General features: G+C 52.1%; 1 protein-coding gene across 4 annotated transcripts in view; it reads left to right on the top strand.

Annotated features, from left to right (window-relative positions):
* The window catches only part of Acan (aggrecan), a 62,893-nt gene that overhangs the window by 18,847 nt on the left and 29,185 nt on the right, over positions 1-14,861 (top strand). For 2 of the 4 annotated variants that reach the window (XM_087188371.1, XM_087188373.1), the window contains exons 2-6: positions 7,834-7,910; positions 10,080-10,466; positions 11,323-11,497; positions 13,667-13,794; positions 14,401-14,694. In XM_087188371.1, the coding sequence (XP_087044497.1) occupies positions 7,841-7,910; positions 10,080-10,466; positions 11,323-11,497; positions 13,667-13,794; positions 14,401-14,694 (1,054 nt within the window). In that variant the 5' untranslated portion in view covers positions 7,834-7,840. The remainder of the gene's footprint in view (positions 1-7,833; positions 7,911-10,079; positions 10,467-11,322; positions 11,498-13,666; positions 13,795-14,400; positions 14,695-14,861) is intronic. The other 2 variants (XM_087188372.1, XM_013075057.3) reach the window with 1 other exon arrangement.

The raw sequence follows: 14,861 nt of genomic DNA on the forward strand, positions 1-14,861 counted from the left end.
AGGTGGTCCTGCACGTGAAGCTACTGAATAGATTCTGAGTGTAGAGAGGAGCGGCTGTCCTCAGTGACCACAGAGAAGCTGTGACGAGCCTGTGTCCCCAGGGACAGTGGTGGCAGCATCAGGCTCTCACTCGATAGCCCCACAGTGCTATCTGAACCTGCATCCTGCATCCGGTCTCCGGTGAGTGCAGGACCCTCCCCCTGCAGGGCTGTTCTTGCTGACTGTCATAGCAGGTCAGATGGCATAGCCTGCACGTGGGTGTGAGTCCCCTGAGTTCCCATGAGCTGGCTGAGCCCAGTGCCCGTGGGGCCATCAGGGCTCACACTAGGCCAGGTGCAGGGCTGGCCATGCATGACACAGGTGTGCTCTGTCCTCAATAAGGGGGTCCAGCCACAAAGGTTCAGGAAGGAGATGGCATTCGCAGAGGCCATGAAGCATCTCAGTTCATTCCCACAGTGGACCATCCATCCTATCTGTCAGCCCTTCAGATAGAAGGAAGCTGAGCCTCCCAGAGCCTGAATAACTGAGCCAGGGCTATGTGCTCACTGTCGCTGTCAGAGCTGTGATTGAACAAGAACCATCTTACTCCAAAATCAGTCCCTTCTCACCACACAGCACTGCCCTCCCTGGCCATCCCCATTCTCATAAGTGGTTGGCCTCTGGGAAGCTGAGGCAGGAGGATTGCAAATTCAAGCCCAGCCCAGGCAACTCAGTGACTTAGCAAAAGTGTATCACAAAATTTCTTTAAAAATTTTTTTAAAGGGATTGGGAATGTAGCTCAGTGTTCGGGTCTTAGGTTCGATTCCCAGTACACAGAGAGAGAGAGAGAGAGAGAGAGAGAGAGAGAGAGAGAGACCACAAGGCAGGATGTGCTTCTTAATAAAATGGTCCTAACAACAGAAATGACAAGGGCCATGGGCAGAAAGGAGAGTTTAAGGCCAGGGTTCTGGGGAGAGTTTCCAGAAGGTAGCGTTTGTGCTGAGCCTCTAGGAAGCTCAGGTGCTGGCATGTTCTGGGAGGATCAAACTGCGTGAGCGAAGGAAGGAGGGACAGGGCAGGGCCAGACCCCACCCCGGGGCCCAAACAGCTCACAGCTGGAAGACAATGCCAAGGCCAGGTTAGCAGAGGGCATTGAGCAGCCAGGGTAAAAGTATGACTTGGAGGGAGGACCCCTCCGTGTCTTATTTTCCTTCTCCCGGTTCCACTGCCTAGGCCTGACTCCTCCCGCAGTGCCTCCCCACCCTCCCAATGGCCCCCATGTCGGAGATGAATAATCATACAACCAGTTCACTAGGTCACAGTGAGGACCCCAAGCCCACTAGCTCCTGTGAGCAGCCTCTGGGTGCAGCTTGGCCTCCACCCCCAAGGCCATGAGTGACTGAGGGAACCTTTGTCCCCTTTGTGGGCTCCTCTGCCTTCCCACAGAGCTGCTGGTGGTGAATCCTAGATAAAGCAAAGGCCTAGACAAGACTGGGGCCCACTGCAGAGGCCTTCCTCAGAGGGCCCACTTAATTACCTTAGAAGAAGGAAAATACTCATGGAATTTAATTTAAGATGTTTCTGCGATGATAGAGCAAGTGATAAATTTTTAATAAAGAAATCAAAGATATGGAAAAAGTTGAGAGAAAATAAGGACTTGGGGGAAAGGAGAGAGAGAAGAAAATATACAGAATATTAGGCACAAAACATTCACAAAAATCACCCTCACAATTTCCCTGGGAGTAAATCTTGCATTGTGATTCCAGTTTACAGATAGGAAGACTAAACTGAGCCCTCAGGTGGGTTCCCCGGTGAGTCAGGGAAGAGCAGGGACTGGATCCAGCTTCCTGGCTCCTCCTCCCCACACTCTCTCACCATGTCTAGAAATGATGTGGAATATTCCAGCTGTCCTTGGAGCCACTCTGGCCAGATGTGCCCTTGGCGTGGGCCCCTAGCGCTTTCCCTAGGATGACTTTGGAATCGCAATGTCAAGTCCACATGCCACTGCTTTTCTGCACAGATGTCGGGGGGGGGGGGGGCGGATCTTGTCCATGAGCAAGTGACAAGAGAACAGGCTCTGTAAAACCCTAGCCTGCAAATAAGTGATGAACTTGAGGCCTGCAGCCAGGAGAATGGATGACCTTGGTCCTTTCCAATCCCATCTCCAAGACTTAAGTCAGCGACAGAGCCCTTGATCACTGGTGAATTGTACTGGTCCTACTGGTCTACCAAATCCCAGCATCCACTCGCTCATCCAACAAGGATGTGTCACATACCATTGTCCGTTGTTCTCAGGACTAAATTAACACAGAGTATTTTTTTTTTAATTTGAGTCTTGATTTTCAACTCCAAGGAAGTCATAATCTGCGTGGTACGGCAAAGCTATCAAGTAGAAAAGCAGAAGAGAAAGTTGAATGCTAAAGTGGGTGTGGAAGTGGCAGAATGAAGGGGCAGGGATAATGGATAGGGCTGCATGGAGGAGACAGTGTCCTCAGGGTTCAGGAAGGGAGGGCAGGCAGGCAATCAGGCAGGCCAGCAAATGCTCACTAAGGCAACGCACAAAGATGTGACTGGCTCTGGCTGGGCAGGAAACATGACATGAAGATGAAGATGATCCAGCCCTGCCTTAGGGTTGATAGGTTGGCTTTGGTTGCAGAGTCATCTTCAGTGGACCCAGAGACAAGCAGGACAGAGCAAGAGATGGAGAATGAGTCTTCATTAGGTGGAAAAATAGAAAAGCCTGTTATCCTCCAGACTTTTCTATAGTTACTGTGAGTTTCTTCCAGTTTTGAGCTGGTAAATCTACTCTCAAAAAGGAAAGAAAAAAATAAAATTCTCCCTTCACATATAGCATTTGCCAATTATTGTGGTGTAAACACTCCCACAGAGAGTTACCAGTGTGACATCACTGAATGCAGACTTGGGAAAGAGATGCTTAAAATCTGCTCTGGCGAGCTGGATCTCACACACAGGTTCTCCAGTGAGCCCCAGGGAGGGACCATCCTGGCTCTCACTCCTCTGGGCTACATGTGGGCTGTGACCTTCTTCCCAAAGCCATGTGTTGTTTGAGTTGCCATCACCAGTCAACACAGCCATGCACACCACGAGCAAGCAGCTGAAATTCATCAGCTGTCAGCAGGGGGTGGGTGCTGTGTGGGTGCTGAGCCAACGTGGGCCTCTGGTCTCCTATGTCTCCTCCCTCTGAAGCCCAGGACTGATGACTGTGAGATGCTTGGGCCTCCCTGGGTTCACTCAGCAGCAGCCACTTCCTACACCCTAGGCCCATGCCAGGTGCCACACTGGGTGCCAGGGAGACTGGCAAAGGAGCTCCACAAAGTCATCACCCCTCGAAGCTCACAGATGCTGGGATTATGAGAGCCAGGCCGTAGAACTCGGCTCCAGGTCTAGCTCCACCTCTGATATTCTATGTGGCCCTGAGTGGACCATACAGCCTCCTTGGGCCTCAGTTCCTTCATCTGTAGAATGAAGGAGTTGGACTTGATGTTCGCTGAGATCTGTCCTGGTTCTGGTTGTCTGTGGCTCTGAGAAGGAAAAGGAGCCCTGGATGTCACATAAGGAAGGCTGGCTGAAGGGACCAGGAATGTCCCCATGAGAAAACCACAGGTAGGGTGGCAGAGTGGAGCCCTGAAGTACTGTAATGGGTCCTATGAAAGAAGCGTGGCTGTGTTTTGCGTCCCCTGATGGTGGAAGCTGTGGGTGGAGATTAGATCAGGGTTGGGCCCTTTCTGCTGCATCCTGGAAGATCTGAGCTCTGACAGAGCATCCCAGCGAGGGAATGGGCCTCCTGGTGAGGGAGTGCACGTGTCCCTCCACAAAGAGGCTGAGGGGCCCCAGCCTGCACCACCTGGGCTGATCCCTGGCAGGGAGGCTGTGATGGCAACAAGCCATCGTCCTCTGTTCTGAAGGAACAAAAACAGGCACTGGGTGCAGTGTTCTGGGGAAGAATGGAAACGGGAGACAAAAAGTGGCAATCACAGAAGCACATAGCCAAGTAGATGCCCAAGGAAAAAGACTAGAAGAAAAGCTACCAAAACACAAATGATGATTGGGTTAGAAGACCACGGTGATGCTTTTTTCTCCATTTCCCTATTTTCCAAATATTTGGGAGGGCGGTGACATTATTTTTGAGACAAAAACAGCTTTATTCTTTATGGAAAATCATCTAGCCCAACCCTCAACCCAGGACAGGAAGCCTCTAAACTCTCTTCCAGGCCCACTCAGGCCTGCTAGGCGGGAGGCGAGAGGAAGTGGTGTGGTCGGGTGGGTAACGCCGAAGACCCAGAGAGAACTGACTGGTGCCATGTCTCACTCCATCTGTGAAGCCACTGTGGGTTGGTTCCCGGGTGACCGAGCACTAGGTGGCCAAAGGGACCAGGACCAGGTCCCACTGGGTTTCTACTGCTCATGTTTCCGAAGGAGGAATTCAGGGCAAGTAAGGTAAGGGCATAGTTGGCCAAGGGCAAAGCCGTGGTGGAGTAGATAACCATGGCCTAGAGTTGTTCTGATGTGGAGGTGAAGGGTGTCCCTGACCCTAGCTGCGGGCCTCACACACTCGAGCACACACACAGCTTGCTCAACTGGAGAGCCCGTGTGTGCCTGCTTTCCCCTCCCATGCCTCCTGATAATTATATCCAAGGAAGCCATTTCCTTGGTGACCACCCCATCTGTGACACCGGGCTGTGGGGCCTGGCCTTCACCAGCTTCCCCTCCCCACTCCCCTCACTCTCCGTGCCAGCCCACCCAGGCCTCGCTCCCTCAGCCCTCGGCTTCCTCGTTTCCCGGGGAGAAAGACTTCCCTGTCTGGCCCGGCTGCCCAAGCCACCTCCCCCTCACATAAAAGCCTCAGTGAGTCTCTGAGACGCTGGAACCCAGACAGAATGGAATTTCTCCCTATTTTCTTTACAGCTGAGAAAACACACACAAACACAAGAGCATATTTATTGCGATATTTCTATCCCGAAGTTTGTCTTTAAAAAGAAGAAATAAAATTGGTTTCTTTGCCCAGTCCACTGCCGCCACCCCCACTCTCCTCAAACCCCTTTGCATTCCTCCCTCATTTCCTGATCCAGGCCAGGGAGAAAAACCGCACCAGCCCAAGTCTGCGGGCAGCACCTCCTCCCCAGACAATGGGGGCCTGTTCCAAGCGGGAAGAGGACACACAGAGCTCCCAGTGCCCCGGCTCTGGGGGAGAAAAGGCTAGGATGTTCTGAATGCAGGTCCTTGAGCTCTAGGAAGAAGGGATCTGGGCCAGGCCACACCCCACCCCAAGATGACACCTTCCTGTCTGGCCCCCGCCTCCCAGGGCCCTTGTTCCCAGCCATGCCTGGTCACCCTGGCTCTCACCAGAGCCATTGGCTCAGTGGACCCTCGGAGTCCAGACCCGGAGGTCTAATTTTTTTTTTTTTTTTTTTGGTACCGGGGATCGAACTCCGGTCCTTGCGCTTGAGTAGCAGGCGTCGAAACCACTGAGCTCAATCCCCAGCCCTCCAGTGATATTTTTTAAAGACAGTGTCTAAGCAGAAAAACCCTGGAGAAGAAGCAAGGGGCCACTTCTCAGGACTGGGAGACTCCAGACTTCCTGTGGTGTGAGGGCCACGTGCACCTACCCTGGTGACCCTTTCTTTTCTCGGGTGACAAAGTGCGGCCTGAGGGGTGGGTTGGTGGTAGGAAGATGTCACAGTCAGTGGGCAGGAGAGGATCACCAGAACCTGGGCCTGGTGTTCCTGGCTGGGAACACAAGTGACCTCTAGCTCCCCTTCCCTTGGGGTGCTCCTTCAGCCCCAAATCCATCTAGCTTCAGCTGAAGGTCACTGGGCCAACAGCGACCCCTGCTGGGCTGCCAGATTCTGGGGCAGCCAAGGCTGGGATCTTGGCTGCCCTGTCAGCCCTGGCGCCCCATCCATGGCCTCCATCCATGGCCACTAGGCCTCCTTCCTCTGAGCCATAAATTCTCCCTCATCCCACTGGAAAGGAGGGCAGGGCAGGGTGGGCACCAGGGCAGGTGCACCTGACCGAGCAACCTGGGACCTCACTGGGTACAGGCCATGGAGTGTAGGTCACGGGTATAGGCAGTATGACTGCCACCCTCAAGGCCATTGGTCCAGGCCAAAACCCCTGTCATTTCCACAAACAACCAGGATGACACCATTGCCCTGGTTGATGGCTCATAAATTCAGCTGAGTCTTTTTGGGGTTTGCCTGTGTCAGCCACTGGGTATTGTCCCTGATGTATACACAGCATGATGGTCGTTCAGCAGCTGGCAATAGGAGGGTTTGTCTTTCTCACTCACATGAAGTCCTGTTTGGGCCACCAGGAGGGCCACGGGGATCCCACTTCGCTAAGTAACAGATCTCTTTGTCCCGAAGCCTATCCAAAGTCTCCCCAGCTGGAACCTGGGCCTGGAATCTCACCTGAAACGGGCACAGACAGTCCCTGGATTTGAATTTGATAGCAGGCCCAGATGCCAGTGGGGAGGCTGGGCCATTTGTCACTTCTCTGGGCCTAGGGAACATAGAGTTATGTTTCTCTGGGGTATCCTAATTATGTATATATTTGAAAATACGGTGAATGAATGTTTAATTAAAAGAAACTTATTACAGTAAAAAAAACGCATTGCCAAGAATGATGGGATGTGTTTGAAGCAAGGGGGAGCATACTGAGCATCGGGAGGGGAGTTAATGGCAACAGGTCCTACTATAATAATTTTTATTTAAACATTTGCAGTATGTCTTGATCACCACATATTATACATATTTTAACGCATCTCTTAACAATAGGGATATGTTCGAGAACTGCATCATTAGGCAATTTTGTCATTGTGTGAGCATCACAGAGTGCACTCAGCTGACACAGATCATCACTCTACATGGCCTCTTAATGTGACCAAGGGTCACAGTAAAGACAAGGTGCATGAGGCTGCTGCCCCGTGGCACAATGCACTGCTTTATAGTAAGCTTGTTTGGTAAGTTGAAGAAGTACATGGTCAAATAATGACAAAAATTGTAGTATAGGAAATACCTAAAGGAGTAAACTAGTAGTTTATTATCATTACCATATATATTTGCCTGTGCTATACTTTTCTATTGCTGGCAACAAAGTAGATTTATTTACACCAAGAACTACCATCAGATATGGTGCCCATTACTGACAGAAATGTTGTTATGCAACACATGACTCTGAGAGACAGACACAGAGAGAGAGAGAGGGAGGGGGGGGAGGGAGATTATAAGGAAGTCATTCACACAATGATGGAGGCCAGCAGCTCCCAAGTTCTGAAGGCAACTTGGAAAGCTGGAGACCCAGGTGAACTGATGTTTCAGTTAAGTCCAAAGAGAAGAAAACAATGATATCCTAGCTGGAAGGACATCAGAGATGAAGAATTCTCTCTTCTTCAAGGGAAGTTTCATGTTTTGTGCTATTCAAGCCTTCACCCAATGAGATGAGGCCCACCCACGATGGGGAGGAGAACATACTTTACTCAGTCTACTAATTCACATGTTGATCTCATCCAGAAGCACCTCCCAGACACACCAGAACAGTGTTTGAACAAATGTTCGGGTCCCTGTGGCCCAGGCAAGTTGACAGCTAATGCCAACCGTCACAGGATTCATTCAGAGAAGTGCTCGCTGGTGGGAAGGTGGGAGTCTGGGTCCATTGCCACAGTGCCTGGAATTAAATGCAAAAATGAGTGAAGGTTCTGTGAGGAAAGAAATGCTTTCTCCAAGGATGGTCTGGATGTGATTGCAGGTCCTGGGCACATGGTAGCTCGCTTGACCCTCCTCCACATCACCACGTCTCAACCGTCCCAATGACACCTCTGCCTCCCTCTTTCAGGTGAACTATGACCACTTTACTCTTGGTTTTTGTGACTCTGAGGGTCATCACGGCTGTCATCTCAGAAGAAGCTTCAGGTAAGGACATGCCCACACGTAGCCCATTTATCCAGTAGGTGCTGCGTGCTAGGTCCTGAGTCCTGGGTGCCGAACCTGGTGCTGCTAGTCTCAGGGACACAATTTCCCCTTCCCTGTTTTTCCTATCCTTGCTGCATTGGGAGAACCTTACCGAGACCATTGGCTCCTGGCCGCCTGCCCTGTACCAAGGACAGTGAGGAGACAGCTCCTGGCTGGACCTCTGCCCGGTACTTTTCTCCCAAGGTTGCACCACACACTGTGCACACAGCTGAGGGTGGGACCCAGAGAGACCAACAGAGATGAAACTTCTGGGGAGGAGCTGGGAGCATCAGAAAAGCCTACAGTGATGCGCTGGTCTCACACACAGGGCAGGCACCTGCTCCATTCCTGATAACCAAGCCCCCACTCAAATGAACAAAGCAGCCTCCACTGACCCCAAAGTGGAATGAATCCCCCTTAGACCAGACATGGGAGAGTCCTGTGCAGGTCCATGTGACATAGGACCTTCCCCTGCCCCGGCCCGCCCCCAAGGAGTGCAAGTCTGCTGGGCAAGGGGACCCATCCACCACACTCTCAGGGTGCAGGGTGCCCAAATTCCCTGTCCACATGGGCCCTGGCCACTTCCAGGATCACCAAGGAACCCTCCCCCACCCCAGAGGATCACACCCCCCAAGGCCCCAGGGAGGGGCTGAGAAGTGGCTGTTTGCACAGGGTGTGGATGCACGCAAGATCCCCCTCTCAGTGCAAAGTCAGTGGGCCACTAAGATGGGCCCTGGTTCCTTCTCTCTCACCAGGCCACTACATCCCAATACAAAGCTCTAAGGAATCTAAGAATGCTAAATTTGAATCTGGCTGTTTAGGTCATTTTGAAAAACACCATTGCCAAGTAGGAAGATACCTCATCTTGCTTCATAATTAGCTGGCATGATTGATCACTTATGATCTATGGCCCTCCCTTGGTACAGTTGTTCTAGGTCCCACAGATACCCAGCCCCTGCCAGGTATGGTAGTGTACATCTAGGAAACTGAGGCAGGAGGATCATAAGTTCAAACTCAGCCTGGGCAACTTAATGACTTAGCATGACTTTGTCTCAAAATAAAAAGTAAAACATGCTAGAGATGTAGCTCAGCACAAACACCCTTGATTCAATCCCCAGCACTACAAAAACACAAAAAAACCCTCCCCATCCCTGGGGGTGGTGTGTTCACACCAGGGAACCACTAGAGTTGGCTGAGAGCTTTGGCAGCTGCCCAGCCGGGCTCTGCAGTGACCTTGAACTGTCCCCTTAGACCCACCGATGGTGCCAGGGCTGAGTGTTCAGATGGAGGTGTCTTGGCAGGGGCTGGTGGTGACTGTCCAGACATCAAAGACCACAGCTGAGCTCCACACATTCCTGCTGCCCTCTCCTCGCCCTGCCACTCCCAGCCACCTGCAAACACCTGAAGTGTTTTGACTTCCACCTGTAGGCACTCCTAAAAGTCAGGGTTCCATAAATTTAGGCCTGGACATGAAAGGTGCTACTTTTGGGAAAGCTGTTTCCCTCCCATGGCAGGCACACCTTTTCCTTCAAAAAGGACTTGGTAAACACAGTGCTTCTTCCCTACCAATGTGCCGCACAGTTCTCATGGAGTCGATCCTACCCCACGCTATGAACCCATCTGACTGAAATGTCTGATCTTCTGAGACTTTTTCACCCAGTTGCCCTACCTAACACTCCTAGCAGATGTCCCCAAATGGGACATATCCGCAAAGTTTTGTGCCTCAGCTTTAAAAGTTGTGTAGAATATTTTCATACCCCACAATAATTTTTTAGACCCCAGTACAATTCTCTTCTAAAATCTTTGAGTCAGGCCATCACTCCGAGAAGATGGATCCTGTTTATCCTATGGCTTGGTGTCCCCGTGGGGAACCCCAGTTTGAGAAACAGAGGCAGTCCACACTGTGGTGTCTCCCCTTCCCTCTTCTGGAATGCTTTTCTGGCTGTACAGTTTGTGACCCACGGTGCAGACATTAGGGATCTTGCAAAGGGCGTAGCAAGGCTTCCTGGGGATTCCCAGCCCTGGTCACAGACAGCACACCCACAGCATTTTGCTTTTCTAGGGGACTGGGGGAGGCCGGGCGGTCCTCTCGGGAACTAACAGGCCTGTCCCTCACCCCACCTTCTCCAGCAGGCCATGACAGTGCGCTGAGTGTGAGCATCCCCCAGCCGTCCCCGCTGAAGGTCCTCCTGGGGACCTCACTCACCATCCCCTGCTACTTCATCGACCCCGTGCACCCCGTGACCACCGCCCCCTCCACTGCCCCCCTTTCCCCGAGGATCAAGTGGAGCCGCGTTTCCAAGGAGAAGGAAGTGCTCCTGCTGGTGGCCACTGAGGGGCATGTCCGGGTCAACAGCGCCTACCAGGACAGGGTCTCGCTGCCCAGCTACCCAGCTATCCCCAGCGATGCCACCTTGGAAATCCAGAACCTGCGCTCGAACGACTCTGGGGTCTACCGCTGCAAGGTGATACATGGGCTCGAGGACAGCGAGGACAGCTTGGAGGTCATGGTGAAAGGTGAGGGCCCCCACAGGGACACCACTTCCCCCGCAGGAAGAGCCAGGTGGTGTCCTCACAGTGAGGACCAGGCCGGCTGGCACCTCGGTCAAGCGACTCAGCCTCGGTTGCCTCTCTGGGACACTGGGCTGGTGATACTGTTCTCTGTGGACTTGAGTGGGGGCTAAGTACTCCCTGGCCACGGTCACAGGGAGATGGCAGATTGGGCTTCATGACAAACCCTTGGCTCAGTGGGCTTTGGTGACCATGTTCATTTTGCCGATAAGTGAACTGAGATTGAATGTTTTGCCTAAAGTCACCTTGGAAATGGGTCGGATGTCTTTTACCTCCTTCTCCTCCTCCTCCTCCAACTCCTCCAACTCCTCATTCTCAATTCCAGAAGCCAAAGAAAGGGCTGAAGATCCCCTGGTCTCCTTTCTCTAGCAGAGTGACCCTGGGCTGAGGGCGCTGGGGACCCTGAGTGTTTCTTTCCTGAAAAACAATCCGGGATCCTGGAGTAACAAAGAAACTAATGAAGGAGTAGATTTTAGTTTAGTTCAAAGAACTTTCTGATTATCAGAATTATAAGTATTCAAAAAGAAAGGCCAGGGCTGGGGATTTAGCTCAGTGGTAACCCTAAGCACAAGGTCCCAAGTTCGATCCCCAGTACCCCCCCAAAAAAGACAAAACAACAAAAAGAAAGGCCTTGTGAGGTAGTGAGTTCCCCATTAGTATTCCAACAAGGTCACAGGGACCACATGCAAAGGTGGAGAGGGGGTCCATGCTCCTAAGGGTCCCCTGACCATTGCTGTGATTCTGGGGGGCCTCATGGCCAGCGCTGCCCCTCACCAGGTGTCTCACCATGTGCCTCTGGCAGGCATCGTGTTCCACTACAGAGCCATCTCCACGCGCTACACCCTTGACTTCGACAGGGCCCAACGGGCCTGCCTGCAAAACAGCGCCATCATCGCCACGCCAGAGCAGCTACAGGCCGCCTACGAGGACGGCTTCCACCAATGTGACGCCGGCTGGCTGGCTGACCAGACTGTGCGGTGAGTGACCACCCACCAGCCTAGCGGAGGGACTCGGGGCTGGGCCGGCTCCTAGGCCACAGCACAGGGGGTAAGGGATCATTGCCCAGCACTGGCCTCATGCCAGGGTGATACCCGGCCAGCCTTGACTAGGGCCAGGCCATGCCTAGCCCAACACAAGGCCCCATCCCAGACCCTGGTCATTCTCTCTCCGTGGAGGAATGGCTGCCACTCATTACTCTTTTGCCCAGGCTTCTTCACTTACTGGTTTAGCCTGATCTGGCCTGGTCTGGTCTGGTCTGGTTTGGTTTGATTCTGTTTTATTTGGGTCCTGGAATTGAATCCAGAGCCTTCACACTGAGCTACATCCACAGCCTTTTAAAAATTTTTAATTTTGACACAAGGTCTCGGTAGGTTGCTAAGTTGCCCAAGCTGGGCACAAACTTGTAATCTTTCTGCTTCAGCCTCCTCCTGAGTGCTGGGATTGCAGGCATGCTCCACCGCACTCAGTTTGTTTTGGGTTTTTTTAACTTTGATATTTTATATATTTTTGTAAATCACCTTATGTTCTTGTTTCTAATACATCAAGACATATATACACTAAGCTTCTTGTGCATCTTTTAACTGCGGGCAGCGCCCAATAGATAGCAAAGCAGCACTGAGAGAGCCCTGCCCTGGAGGTGTCAGCACAGTGCTGTGAGCTGAGAGGACAGCTGTACTCTTCATTCCAGACAGATCATAGCTCTAACCCTTGAAGCCAGAACCTCTAAGCCTCAGGAGGAGACAATGCAAAATGGCTTTATGATCTCACATACCAAAGAGAGCTCAGGACACAAAAAACACTAAACATAAGAACCAATACATGAGCAAAGTAAGACAAAAGCCCAGCATGGTGTAAGAGCCCACACTTTGACCTCAGAAAGAGCTGGACTCAAATCCCAGTGCTGGCACTGGAAGCTGTGTGACCCTGTATCTCTGGGACCCCATTTCTTCAAAAGTAAGATAGAGTTTTATAGCACCTGCCTCCTTAAGTTGATGTGAGTCGAGTGATACAGAGCAGGATCCAACAATCTACAGCCCACAGGCCAAATACAACCCCTTGCTTCTGAAAGTAAAGTTCTATTGGAACACAGGTGTGCCCCCGCTGGGTTATATATTGTCTGTGGCCACTTTATGCTACCATGATAGCTATGTTATGGGATGGAAAATCTCAGGAGAGTTGTTTCCAGGCTCTTTGCATCCTGAACAAAGATAGGACAGAGGAGTAACGTTTATTAAAGGGAAAGAAGTGAAAGTACACTCCTCAGGGTGGCAGTGGCCAGTGAGAAGAGTCCCCATACCTAGTGCCAGGCACTGGGTCTCTGAAGGTCCTGGGGTTATGGGAGGAGCCACAGCTGGGGATGGACAGGAGTCATGACCCGGTGGGACACCTGACTCAGCCACCTATCTAGAGGGAGAGTTTTTGACCATACAAGGATTTAGAGGAAGTGTCATGGTGCCCAATGCCCATAGGGAGGGAGAGTCAAAACTGCAATGGAAATAAGGTTGGTCATGGGCCAGAATTTGATGTTTGTGGCTTTGTGCATGCCTAGGGGTCTTGGGGGTACAGCATAACCTTTCTCTGTTGGTTTCCCGATGTTTTGACATAGCAGTCCTTGCTCTGTCTGATATCTCAATTCTTGCCCAAGCCCTCTGGGTTGTTTACTTGTTCTTGCACTACCTCCTACCTCAGTTGAGTGGTCACCCCAGAGACTCTGTGGGCTGAAAAACCTCTGGGAGTCTGAGGCAGCAGGATCAAAAGTTCAAGCCCAGCCTGGGGAACTTGGGGACTTGGCAGGTCCCTGTCTCAACATAAAAAAGGTCCAGAGATGTAAATCAATGCAAAGGCCCTGCATTCAATTCCCAGTACAAAATTTAAAAAAATTTTAAAGACTTACTATCTGGCATTTTACAGAAAAAGTCTGTAGAAAAAGTCTGATAGAGTCTCTGGTACCAATAAATATTCAGTAAAAGGCTGCTTGCCTTCACTCCTTAATACCTGTAGAAGCAGAGAGGACAGAAATGGAGCAGACACAGTCAAATTCAATCGATGCTCCGGTGCCCTTCCTCCTGCAAGGGACAAGGGGACAGGGCACAGACCATGGACGCCCCTCTGTCCCAGGGTCAAAGTCCACTTCGGATCCCTGACAGGTACCCCATCCACACTCCCCGGGAAGGCTGCTACGGAGACAAGGATGAGTTTCCTGGGGTGAGGACCTACGGCATCCGGGACACCAATGAGACCTATGACGTGTACTGCTTCGCTGAGGAAATGGAGGGTGAGGCTGCCCTGCCCATATCCTCCTCTGCCATAATGGGATTGAGGGTGCTACCAGTCTAGATCCCTCTGCCCACCAGGGAGAAGGAGAGGGGCTCAGTGACCCCAAACGTCTGCAAACTGTCTAATGTCACTACTGGGCCCACAAGCTTTTGTCGAAGGAAGACATTCACCTGGCACTGCCCCTCCCAGGCAAGATTCTGGTCTCTGACTATCAGGCCTTCAAAGCCCTGTTTTCCCATAGGAATTAGAACATTACAGATTTGCTTTGAACTGGCAACATCTTGATGCATAGAAGGCGCCCCTAGTGGTGGAAAGCTGCCCAGCAGGCGGCCAGGCAAAGACGCTTTTAGCCATGAGATTTTCCTCCCGGTTTTCACATTTGTTCCACGAATGGCCATTTTCGCTGCTTTTCTCTTGGTCCCCTGTTTTAGTGCTGTCCTGCCCCAAAAGCCCAGAAAAAAAGATGGAAAAATGGGAGATTAAGGGCAAGATCTGAGATACGGACTTGTGGGTTCAAACCTAGAGGAAAGACATAGGTCGCTGGGAGACTCAGGCCAGGGAAGGTGGGAGGGAGACCTCACCAGGCCACCCGTGTCCTGCACAGGCGAGGTCTTCTATGCGACGTCCCCGGGAAAGTTCACCTTCCAGGAGGCCGCCAGCGAGTGCCGACGGCTGGGCGCGCGCCTGGCCACCACGGGCCAGCTCTACCTGGCTTGGCAGGGTGGCATGGACATGTGCAGCGCCGGCTGGCTGGCCGACCGCAGCGTCCGCTACCCCATCTCCAAGGCCCGGCCCAACTGCGGGGGCAACCTCCTGGGCGTGAGGACCGTCTACCTGCACGCCAACCAGACCGGGTACCCTGACCCCTCATCCCGCTACGACGCCATCTGCTACACAGGTAGGGCTGGAGCTGGCGCGGGAGGGCTCACACCCCTGACATCAGGTCCCAGAGGAAGAGAAGGTCTTGGAAAGGGGGGGCTGGGATTTGTTTGCCCCTTCAAGAGGCCTAAGGGTATCTGAAAACTGTTTTATCAAACCTGCCCCCATTTTTGCTGGCTCCTAAGG

Source organism: Heterocephalus glaber, unplaced genomic scaffold (genome assembly GCF_053883595.1).
Source record: "Heterocephalus glaber isolate CG9 unplaced genomic scaffold, H.glaber_assembly_v1.0 deba00001531, whole genome shotgun sequence".
NCBI classification, from domain to species: Eukaryota; Metazoa; Chordata; class Mammalia; order Rodentia; family Bathyergidae; genus Heterocephalus; species Heterocephalus glaber.